At 32.3% G+C, this 12151-nt stretch overlaps 1 protein-coding gene across 2 annotated transcripts in view; it reads left to right on the top strand.

Annotated features, from left to right (window-relative positions):
- The window catches only part of LOC128184852 (elongation factor 1-delta-like), an 18098-nt gene continuing 5947 nt past the window's right edge, over positions 1-12151 (top strand). Inside the window, exons 1-10 of one of the 2 annotated variants that reach the window (XM_052854513.1) lie at positions 1-96; positions 1606-1747; positions 5344-5430; positions 5955-5981; positions 6632-6719; positions 7134-7297; positions 7939-8005; positions 8613-8738; positions 9457-9572; positions 9791-9868. In XM_052854513.1, coding sequence (XP_052710473.1) covers positions 1607-1747; positions 5344-5430; positions 5955-5981; positions 6632-6719; positions 7134-7297; positions 7939-8005; positions 8613-8738; positions 9457-9572; positions 9791-9829 — 855 coding nt within the window. In that variant the 5' untranslated portion in view covers positions 1-96; position 1606 and the 3' untranslated portion in view covers positions 9830-9868. Of the gene's footprint in view, positions 97-1605; positions 1748-5343; positions 5431-5954; positions 5982-6631; positions 6720-7133; positions 7298-7938; positions 8006-8612; positions 8739-9456; positions 9577-9790; positions 9869-12151 lie in introns of those variants that run through there. The other variant, XM_052854585.1, reaches the window with a different exon arrangement.

Raw genomic sequence — 12151 nt, forward strand, 5'->3', positions numbered from 1 at the left:
GAACAATCCATCGATTGCACTTCCTTTTTCGTCTGAGCAGTCCAGGGGTGAAACACGTTGAAGTTGTTGTCACCGGTTCCTTTAAAAACTCTCAAAGTACACTGATTTTGATTACTTTATGTCGATTAGGGCGTATCCTAGTAACATCTCCACAATTTATCAACATTTCTCTTACAGTTGATACATTTTAATTTCTTTTATTGGAAAATATAGAAATTAAGGAGGGTGGCCAGTCAAAATCTGTAAAATTCTTCGAGTTCATATTTTTATAGACATGATATCTGTTAATTGTTGTTTTGTTGAAATATATATACAGTATTTAGTTATGATTCACTTATTTTGTTTTGAATAATTGTAACGTTGCAAAATTTATTCAATCACAAATGACAAATGTAATAATCTGAAATGATTACAAGCATAGCACATGATTACATATATATCGTGCCGTCATGTGCTTTTGATAGTACAATTTATTCGCGAGAGTTTACCTTAAAATGACATCATTTTCAATTACATAAGACACTGGACATACAGACTCCTTTAATCTTTATACATCTTATCACAGAAGTTATATATGCTGCTTGCAGAGGTTTAAATCACAAAATTACTTTTAAAGAGACTAATGAAAAGCTATGTTTTACTACATGTATTACTTTATAAATAGTAATTAAAACCAGATACATAAATAACAGAGATTGGCAACTGATCGAAATCTAGAGGTCCCTATTGTAAAGTGTTCCCAGTTTAAATCAGTATATCTTTCTAATAAACAATTATATCGAAATATAAACAGCTAAAACCTATTGCCAAAACATTCACAATATTATATTTTCATGAGTTTATGTCATATAAACAATATTAAAAGAGCAGTTTTAAAAGGTAGTTGGCTACCCTTTGTCCAAGATTTCGCCAATGTTTTGTAGCAGGCCAATATATATTTTATATATTAATCTTATTTTTCAATTTTTTGTTTCAAAAATGTCTAAAACCTATGCACACTTTTCATTAGAACAATATACTTTGGTTTAAAATCCTCTTCTCAGTTTACTAAAATGTAGTTCTCAAAGTAAGGTTGGTTCTGTACCATTTTTCAACAACAAAACTCGCTAATGGTGGAGTTGCCAATCTCTGTTGTTTATGTCTCTGTTAAAACTGCCTAAATTCTTATTATCACAATATCTTAGACTAATTATTGTCTGGTAAAATATACCTGTGATGATGTATTTTCATGCTAAAATCATAACATGACTGTACTGTTTTTCTAAGTATTGAAGCCAAAAAGTCCAAGCTGTTGTTAAGATGGTTCTATTAAAAGTAGTCTAAATGAGATGGAAACAATAACTTGGGAAGATATAGTTATAGTTAGTAATTTGACTTAATTTTGTGCTAATAAATATAAATTACCTATTAAAGTGAGGCTAACGATGGGTCTCTAATGGTGTAATAGTTTACTAAAACCTTTCCAGTCACACTAACCCTGTAAAAATAGGAAACTGGTATCCTAAATGAAATTTATACAACTAAAGGTATTGCTTTGCCAAAGATTATTCAACAGATTTCTAAATTTTAAAATACAGGTATTTATGTAATGTTGTATGATTTCAGAATGGCAAACCCTATGATGCAGGATTCAGTCTGGACAAAACAACAGAAATATGAAGAGGCTGAGGCATTATATCAACAGGTGCTTGCAGGAACTGCCCCAAAAGGTGCTCCAAAAGGAGCTGGGGGTGGTAAGGGTGCTAAGGTAGTGTAAATTCTCGTGTTCAGTGTGCACTTTTATCAGGGAAATTGTTCAGAATGGGAGGTGTGAATTCAGAGCATGGTTCTTGATACAGATAGCATTATTGCCAATATTGTACACCATGGCAGTTGATTGGGTTTACAGTGAATTCTTATAGTTTAAGATCTTTAATTCAGTATGAATATTTATCAATTCTAACTTGCATCAAAAAAAGTTATTGATAGTTCATTCCTTGATTTGTAATCGGCCATCTGTTAACTTTCAAGTACTCGTCGCTTGGTCAATGTTTAACAATTTCGAGTAAAGTATATATGTGTCTCCTATGTAAGACATCACATACAATACACTATATTGCATAAATATACTCATGGGTAATGTCTATCAATAATGATCAAATATAAAGAATATTTCTTTGTAATTCATATTTCATTGTAAAGGCATTGATTAAATTGGCCTACCATTTGTTTGACTTGAATATGACCCCCGCTTGTCAGTTTATAAAAAAATTTAAATATTTGGCCTTACAATAAATCAGTGAAAACATTTACCAAAATAAATTTTTTAATATGATGTTGCTTTGGATAAGATGTGCAAAGTTAGCAAAAACATGTGCTTGGAATACAGAATTTTTAATTGATATACACTGACACATCAGTATTTGGAAAAAAGTTACATTTAATCTTCTCAGTAAATATACAGGAACACAAACTTTTTCATGATTCCTCGCTCAACTATGGGGGATGCATATTATCGATAAGTGTATACTACAAACGAGACTTTACAATATCTATAGATGGATTACCATGTCCTTGGTGGTGGTACATGTATCATTGTTTATAAAGCAATAAACAACACTTTTAAGTAAACATGATATGTTATGAAATGCAATTACTCCACTGCCATATTCCATTATGCATGTATAATACTGTTAAATATACCAGAAAAGCAATTGCAGATCATAACAACATGTTCACTGAAAGAAATATTGTTCACTAAGTACTGGGGTATGTTTGCATTTCACCTTTTAATGTTTGATAGGAGAAATTGTATTTATTGAGTTATGATTGCAACGGACACTTGTAAGGAATATAGAGCAAGAATTGATTAGGTATGCAAATATATTTTTTAACCGGGTTTTCCAACGGAAAAATCCGGTTATTAAAATGGTGAAAATGGCGGGCGGGCGGGCGGGCGGGCGGGCGGATGGCGGGCGGGCGGGCGGCTGCCAAAAGGGTACCCTCATTGTACGGATAACTCCTCCTACAGTTTTCAAGATAGGAAGTTGTTCTTTTGCAGATCAATTGTACATATATCAGAGGTGTGCATATTGCTAGGATTTTGATTTCCGATAATTTATCGAAAAAATACCAGCTTTTGAACTTAGTCATTTTTTGGCAAAATATTGCATAAAGGGTACCCTCATTGTACGGATAACTCCTCCTACAGTTTTCAAGATAGGAAGTTGTTCTTTTGCAGATCAATTGTACATATATCAGAGGTGTGCATATTGCTAGGATTTTGATTTCCGATAATTTATCGAAAAAATACCAACTTTTGAACTTAGTCATTTTTTGGCAAAATATTGCATATAGGGTACCCTCATTGTACGGATAACTCCTCCTACAGTTCTCAAGATAGGAAGTTGTTCTTTTGCAGATCAATTGTACATATATCAGAGGTGTGCATATTGCTAGGATTTTGATTTCTGATAATTTATCGAAAAAATACCAGCTTTTGAACTTAGTCATTTTTTGGCAAAATATTGCATATAGGGTACCCTCATTGTACGGATAACTCCTCCTACAGTTCTCAAGATAGGAAGTTGTTCTTTTGCAGATCAATTGTACATATATCAGAGGTGTGCATATTGCTAGGATTTTGATTTCTGATAATTTATCGAAAAAATACCAGCTTTTGAACTTAGTCATTTTTTGGCAAAATATTGCATATAGGGTACCCTCATTGTACGGATAACTCCTCCTACAGTTTTCAAGATAGGAAGTTGTTCTTTTGCAGATCAATTGTACATATATCAGAGGTGTGCATATTGCTAGGATTTTGATTTCTGATAATTTATCGAAAAAATACCAGCTTTTGAACTTAGTCATTTTTTGGCAAAATATTGCATAAAGGGTACCCTCATTGTACGGATAACTCCTCCTACAGTTTTCAAGATAGGAAGTTGTTCTTTTGCAGATCAATTGTACATATATCAGAGGTGTGCATATTGCTAGGATTTTGATTTCCGATAATTTATCGAAAAAATACCAACTTTTGAACTTAGTCATTTTTTGGCAAAATATTGCATATAGGGTACCCTCATTGTACGGATAACTCCTCCTACAGTTCTCAAGATAGGAAGTTGTTATTTTGCAGATCAATTGTACATATATCAGAGGTGTGCATATTGCTAGGATTTTGATTTCCGATAATTTATCGAAAAAATACCAGCTTTTGAACTTAGTCATTTTTTGGCAAAATATTGCATATAGGGTACCCTCATTGTACGGATAACTCCTCCTACAGTTCTCAAGATAAGAAGTTGTTCTTTTGCAGATCAATTGTACATATATCAGAGGTGTGCATATTGCTAGGATTTTGATTTCCGATAATTTATCGAAAAAATACCAGCTTTTGAACTTAGTCATTTTTTGGCAAAATATTGCATATAGGGTACCCTCATTGTACGGATAACTCCTCCTACAGTTCTCAAGATAAGAAGTTGTTCTTTTGCAGATCAATTGTACATATATCAGAGGTGTGCATATTGCTAGGATTTTGATTTCCGATAATTTATGAAAAAAATACTAGCTTTTGAACTTAGTCATTTTTTGGCAAAATGTTGCATATACATGTAGGGTACTCCATTTCACTGGATAAGGGTTGACATGGATTATGGATACAGTTTACATAAAAGAAAACCCGGTTTGCTGTCACATTGACAGCTTTTCACTTGTATTGTAGTTGTTCTGAAAGTCAGATATTGTATGAAACTATGCTAAGCTATCTTTTACACTGAATGTACTCGGTAATTGAGCTACAGTTTCTCAATTTTTGGAACAAGAGTAGTTTGGTTTTTGAAACTGAAGTCAAACAACATACTGGTACCACAAAACTAATTCACCTCTCGATATATAATCCAAATTGGAAACGTTACCGGTATCCTGTATGTCTGCATTTGTGTGCTTCCTTAAAACTGCTAGGTGACTTAAAATCCTCATGTAACATAACCACTTCCCAACCCACCAAAAACAGTCCTAAAGAAATTAAGCAGAGTAAGATCAACTATTAAAAAAATCTAGATCTCTTGGGGGTTTTTTGGGGGTGGGGAGCAGGGGAGGAATGAAAAGAAAAATAAGGGATGTGAATATATTATTGAATATTTACACCCACTTTCTGTTTCAAGTTTTAGCCTGTGGTGTAATGTATTTATAGATACAGTAGCTTTTTGGTCCTAGTATTGTTGAGTACACATTGGCTTCAAGTGCTTTTGCTTTGAGAAATGATAAAACAGGAAACTGACCAAGTAAAACTTACTTTGATTAAAGCTAATACCATGCAGCTGCTGACAGTACTGAATCTGCTACTTGTATTTATAGGACAATAAAGGTGGCAAATCAGGGGGCAGCACAATCAAAAATGAAATAGCTGAAGCCAGACAACAAATTCAAAAAGTTCTTAACTCAGTGAGTAAAATCTCTGCTTTTTGTGATGAACAGTTCCTGGTAGCAGTAATATTCACATTGATATTTTTTTCCTCCCTCTCTCATCATTTAACTTTTCATAAATCTTTTTATTTAAGCCATTTTTCAAACGATTCAAGTTTTTTTTTTTTTGGATTTTGCACTGCATGGCATCTTGTTTGTCTTCACAATCTTCATCCAAATCTCATTACTTCAACTATTAAAGGTATTTTCAATCATCATTATCATTCAATATGGTGGCTAAGGTTTTGCAAAGAAATATACTATAAAAGAAGATGTATAGGTAAAAGGTTTAATGTATTCCTAAAAAAGTGGACTATAAATTTATAGTTACATACATTTTCTGTATGTAATCACATAGCATTTGTTATTTGTATATTATTTAGCCTTGAATTACATGTTATACTAAGTAATCTGGTATATTATTATCTTTAATTACCATTTAAAACCAATTTACTAGCTATAAATACTTGCTAATCATTGTCTTTTAATGTATTGGATAACAGCACAAGGGAAATTGTATACAGATATTTGTAAGTTGTTCTATATATTGTTGTTCATAGATGTTGTTCTGTTGAATTTCTCATAGGTAAATGTGTTGTTTTTCAGTCATGACTATACATTGCTATAGATTAAAGATAATAATAAAAACATGTTTTAGTTTAACAAAAAAAATCATAATAATATAAAAAAAAAAAACACCCACTTTAAATTAGCATACCAAATAATTTCAGTGTCTATATACTCTAAATGTGTGTATCTACCTATTAATACAAGCTTATTTCTATAAAAGAAAAAAAAAACAATCAGTATTAAAATGGTTTAAAAATTAAAATTTATACTTATACATACAATAGCACAAAATATTGTCTGGAAAAAATAATTCATTTGAAAAGGAAATTGCAGCATTCCCTTGTTATGCCCGTATAAATCTTCCAAGTATTCTGTATTTTTACAAAACATACCTTTCCATTTATATAATTATAAAGTTATCATATAAATTATGTAAAAGGAGTTTAGTTTTGATATATAATTATACAACAAAATGTAGAAATGTATGTGTCGTAAAAAGTTTATTTCACACATTTATTTGATATGTCTGACATTTGATGTTGTGTCTGACTGTTGTTGTTGTTGTTGTGTCTGTTGTTGTTGTGTCTGACGATTGCTGTTGTTGTGACAGGGAGGATCTGGGGGAGCCCCAGCTGACAACAGCCAGGTGATGAACAGAGTGAGCTCCCTGGAGAAGGAAAACAAAGATCTGAAAAAGGGTAGGTCACCAATTGAATCAATGGCAGTATCATGCATCTAGTCAACTGAAATTAGGAGAAAAAGACAGAAAGAAAGAGAGAAGGAGTAGGTCATGTTATTTAAAGATTATCCAATAGGCATTAATTAAGCTCTAGCAATAAAAAAACCCATCATGTACGGGTCTTTCACACCATTTGTGTTTGAAGTTTGTAAAAAGTTTGCAAATCAGCACTCATATATATATTTCTTAAAGATATTCATGAAAAAAAATTTCCTGCTATATTAAAACTTTAAATCTATGGATCAGTTTAACTCTTTGTTTGGACGTATTCATAAAAATACATATATTAAGTGGTGGAGTGTTCAGGATCCTTAATCAAATTGTATCATTCTTAATACATGTATATGTATAAATTTTGTTTGTTCCAAAATAGTTGTTGAAGATATGAAGAGTTTAGTGCAAAAACTAGAGAACCGTGTCACCAAACTAGAGGGAGGAAGCTCGGCCCCTGCTGCCCAGGCCCCCGTCCCCAAGAAACCCGCCCCCGCAGATGATGACGATGACGATGACATTGACCTCTTTGGCAGTGACGATGAGGTATAATTACAACATTACACTCTGTGCTCAGTGCTCTGTAAGATAATTTGTTATTAGACATGGATGAATTGAATGAATAGCATTTTTTGCAATGTCACTTGCACACATTAAACAAAAAACAAAGACACTGCAAACCAACTTTTATTTGCGATGACTTCTTGCGATTAGCCAGATATAACCTGGTTAGCTGTAAGAAAAAAAAATTTACATTTTATGCTAAACACTCATATTGTTGTTTAGACCAGTATGGCAGTGAGCTGTTCCTACAGGTACACATTATTTGGCACCAGACTGTTAGAAATATTTTGCGAAAACAAGGGTCTCGTGATTCTCAAAAAAAATTCTCACATGCAAATAAATGTTGGTTAAGTGAGTGAATGGAATGAAAATTGAAATTTTGGGAATCGTTTCTTGTAAGTCAATGTTAAAAACATTGATGATATATTTTTGATATTCAGTGTGTTAACATTTCATTTGTAGACTATTTTTTATAGGGAGATGCATGTACAATGTACATTGTATTTAATAAGAATGTAACTGAATACTGAACGTCTTGTAACAATATTGATCTTTAAAGAGAAGAAAAAAAACAACCAAATGACAGAGATATAAGATAGATTTCCTGCAATTTTTCTGATCAGGTTGATGAGGAGGCTGAAAAAATCAGACAGGAAAGATTAGCAGCATATGAAGCCAAGAAATCTAAAAGTAGGTTGAATAAGTATTTTTGTTTTCTTGAGCAACTTGTTAAAGAGGGGATATATCATTGTTAGCTTTGTGCATGTGTATATGTAAGCATTCAGTTGTTAATTGGGCGAAAAGATTAGCTCTTAGTATTATTATATTTTGTATACTTTTTTGAGCATCTATATTCTACTTTTTTAAATATATAGCAAATTTTAGTACATGTATTAGCTTATTAGATAGAGAATCATTTTAACAAGACTTGAACTTTCGGTAGGATGTAAACATCTTCTTCTTGTGTCAAAACATGTTAAAAATGATGCAGGTTTCAAGTGAAGTATACACCGATTGCATAGTCTTAGCTCAAAAGCCAGACAAATTGTTTTGATTTCAAAGAGTCATGGCCAAGAGCCCACCAATGGTATAAACAAGCCTACGTCACATTTCTGTTCCACACAACTACCCTAAGTCCAAGCTCCTGTTAAAATGGTTCTATTTACTAGTACATGTACATGTATTCTCATCGGATACTTTTTGAATGGTGATGTATTCTGAATGCAGTGCTAGAGATATAAGAAAGAAAGAAGCACAGAACTAGCCTGAAGGATTTATTGGTTTTTTCTTCCTTTAGAACCCGCCCTCATCGCAAAATCTAGTCTTCTTCTTGATGTGAAACCCTGGGATGATGAGACAGACATGAAGAAGATGGAACAGGAAGTTCGAAAGATCACCGCTGACGGGCTCTTGTGGGGTCAAGGTCAGTCAGATACATCTTTATTATAATTATGTGGCTGGAGCAGAGTCTTGAAAATCTTTTGATTGAGTCTTTAAAGCTCATTAAAAGCAACATATTGTGGTTTTCTTAATATTCATAAGCATCAATTTTCATGGATTTGGGGAAAATGACAGTGTCATGACAGTTACATAATTTGTGGCCAATGATTCTGTCGATTTACCGGTACTTATAAATATTGCACTACAATGAACATTAAATTTTGTGAATTAAATCGGCAATGACAGCCACAAAAGTTGTTATTTGAATCAACTTATATTAATGAAACCATGATAGAATGCTTTGAGTCTTTGAATAAGTGGATTTATTTTTTTGAAAAGAACTTGATCTTCATGACAGTTTTTTCTTTTGCTCATTCCAAAATAATAAGTTTAAAACATTGTTTCCAGAATTTTTGTTTATATTGAATTAGTAATCATCTACTCATTGTTTTAATTTTTTGGCTAAATATTGTTTATCTGAATATTAAGTGTATTATACATTTAGTTTTGGATGAAATGACTTGAAAAATTTGAGTAAATAAAAAGCTTTGGATACATGTATGTTGCATAATCTTCAACAATAAATGAGTAACTTTTACGCATCTTCGCTAGCCAAGGGTTTCCGATACACTACGCTTCTCATAAACGTTTATGAGATGCTTTTACGAAAAATATTACAAGAATATATTTTTTGTTTACAGCAAAACTGGTGCCAATTGGATATGGCATTAAGAAGCTACAGATCAATTGTGTGATAGAGGATGACAAAATTTCCACAGATTTTCTGGAAGAAGAGATTACAGCAATCGAGGATTTAGTAAGTTTGAGATATTTCCATGTTTGTAAACCAAGAGTTAAAAGCTCTTGAACATTATTTCTTGCATATACATGTACATTGTAGTAACTGTTAAAACCATTACTATTGAGGAGCTTTGGGGGTTTTTTGTGACCCTCTTTGGTCAATCTATTTTGATTATAAATTAGTACTTTTTATGCTTAATTTATTGTTCTATTTTTTCAATTTTTGTCTTTCAGGTACAAAGTATGGATATCGCTGCCTTCAACAAAATATAAGAACTTTCTACACAATAAAGTTTTTCAGCAACTATTTTACTTGGGATTTGTGTGTTTCTGTAAACTGACTATCAACCTACAGCCATTTTGCTGGATTGCTGGTAGAGCAGTATTTGGAGGATCATGCTCCATTACTACTCCTTGTATATTCTTGCAAGAAGAATTATCAATCTGGAATGCCCTTTGGTTATTATCTGCAAAATGTTTCATGCTTTGCAAATGGACAACTATAATTTGTTAGTCCATGAAAAATTATCCCATCCTTTCCACCCAAAATAAAAGTAATCTTTTGTGGTATGGACAGGTTAATTGTTATTCTGTCATAATTTTTTTTTAGAGTTTTGGTATTTGTGTGTATTATGAACAAAATCAATTTTTAATCTTTACCCAAACGGACGATTAATACGTGGTCAAAATAAAAGGGATTATAAAGTATAATTGCCCCATTACTAGTCATTTTTTCTCTTTCAATTGCAATTCTATGTTACTCTGCATACTCTTTAGCCTCTGGCCGATTTACACGTAAATCAATGGAATTTAAATGTTTTAAAATATACCGCGCTTTGATTAAGTGGATATCCTTTATGAAGTCGGATTACCAATGTTTTGATGCGAATACAATAAAATCCGGGGGATTTTTTTCTGGACTAAGAGAAGGTTATGTACAAACAAAGAATGATGTATTTCAGGGACAATGATATAATACCATATTGTTAATCTTCACTAAAAAGGATTTAGGGCGTCATGTTGTTTGATATTTAAACAATACACAAAGTACACGATTACACGCCATTATAAATTGATTTGAGAATTAAAAATAGTTTCCGAGTTAATGGAAAATGAAAATGTAAATGATTCAGAGTGCATTTGAAGCGAAAAGCCGTGTACGCCTGATTGCATTGCGGAAATAGCTTAATTGATAGTGATTTATTTTTGTGGGTTCTTGATATACATGTAGATATTAACTGAACAACGCATTAATCGATTTGAGCAATAACATGACAGAAGTTTTTGCATGTGTTCTTATATATATACAAGAAATACTAACTTAGAAAAAAAAACAATAACATTATTTCAACTTATATCTAAGCCAAAATGTTGTTATTTACTAGTATTAGTAAAAACAAGTTCACATCACCAAATATTTGTAATTGTATGTTCCTTTTAATACACATTGGCCATGTATTTTAATAATGAGACTCGTTTTCGTATTTCTGGCATAAACGAATTGCACTTTTATTTTATGTCATAATTACGTTCAGGTAAGGAATTTAAGTGGACCATGCACACTACATTATCCCCCCCCCTAAAAAAATATTAACATAGAATGAATCAATATGTATTCTGTTGAGATTGACATTTCTCCTGTCGATATTGTTCATTTTGTTCGTATGCTTTTGTACACATTCATTTAATTGTCGATCGATGTTTGAAAACTAGATTTAATAATTGTGACAGTATGTGCAACGTTTATGTCAATAAGCTTCGGGTTATAATAATAGAATCTAACATTGGGTAAAATCACATTTCATTAGAGAGGTAGAAGGGTTAAATTAAGAAGAGAATCGGATAGCTTAGTTTATGCAATTTCGATTGCTTTGCATGTGTACTAGCATTTCAGCAACTAAGTAAAGGGTCCCAGATCCCTTCCCCTCCATTTCCGCCAACGCGTCACTCGTAGTTTAAATTTTTTTAAATTCTCCAGAAAGAGCACATCATATTAATATCAAAACACGCGTGAATGTTTGAACTTTTAGACGTGTAAATTAAAACTGTAGAACAAGGTACACGCCACTGTATACCAGCGTATTGGCTTTGGTAATTAATATTCTAACAAAGTGATTAACTGGTTCCACGGATTAATATTGCGTCGGATTAAGATTATTAATGCTGGTAATTCCAAGCAACATAGGACGGCATTAAATCGCCGGTTTTCCCTTTTGCTTTGTTGACAGTCACAGTGAATCATTGATACATGGAGTATAAGTCTCTCTCTTTGACTCATGAACAAATATTTTTTTAACTGCAGGCTTTGACCATCAATTTAGGAATTGTTTTTAAATTCGATCGACTCTTGTTAATTGTGACTTATTTCTGTATTTCGTGCGGAGGAGTTGTTTCAAAACGACAATGTTGAAAGTTAATGAGGGCGTGTTTCAAATCACCGTTCCATGCAGGTAACTGAAAATGGATATCACCCGTGATTCAGCATCAACATAAACGTATTGTTTCTAAAATCATTTCTTAAAAAGTCGCCTTTTATTAGATGGGAGTTGAATATTTTTGGAAGAACTTTTGTTAAAAATTAAAAAAAAATATGTG

Source organism: Crassostrea angulata, chromosome 1 (assembly GCF_025612915.1).
Source record: "Crassostrea angulata isolate pt1a10 chromosome 1, ASM2561291v2, whole genome shotgun sequence".
Classification (NCBI taxonomy): Eukaryota; Metazoa; Mollusca; class Bivalvia; order Ostreida; family Ostreidae; genus Magallana; species Magallana angulata.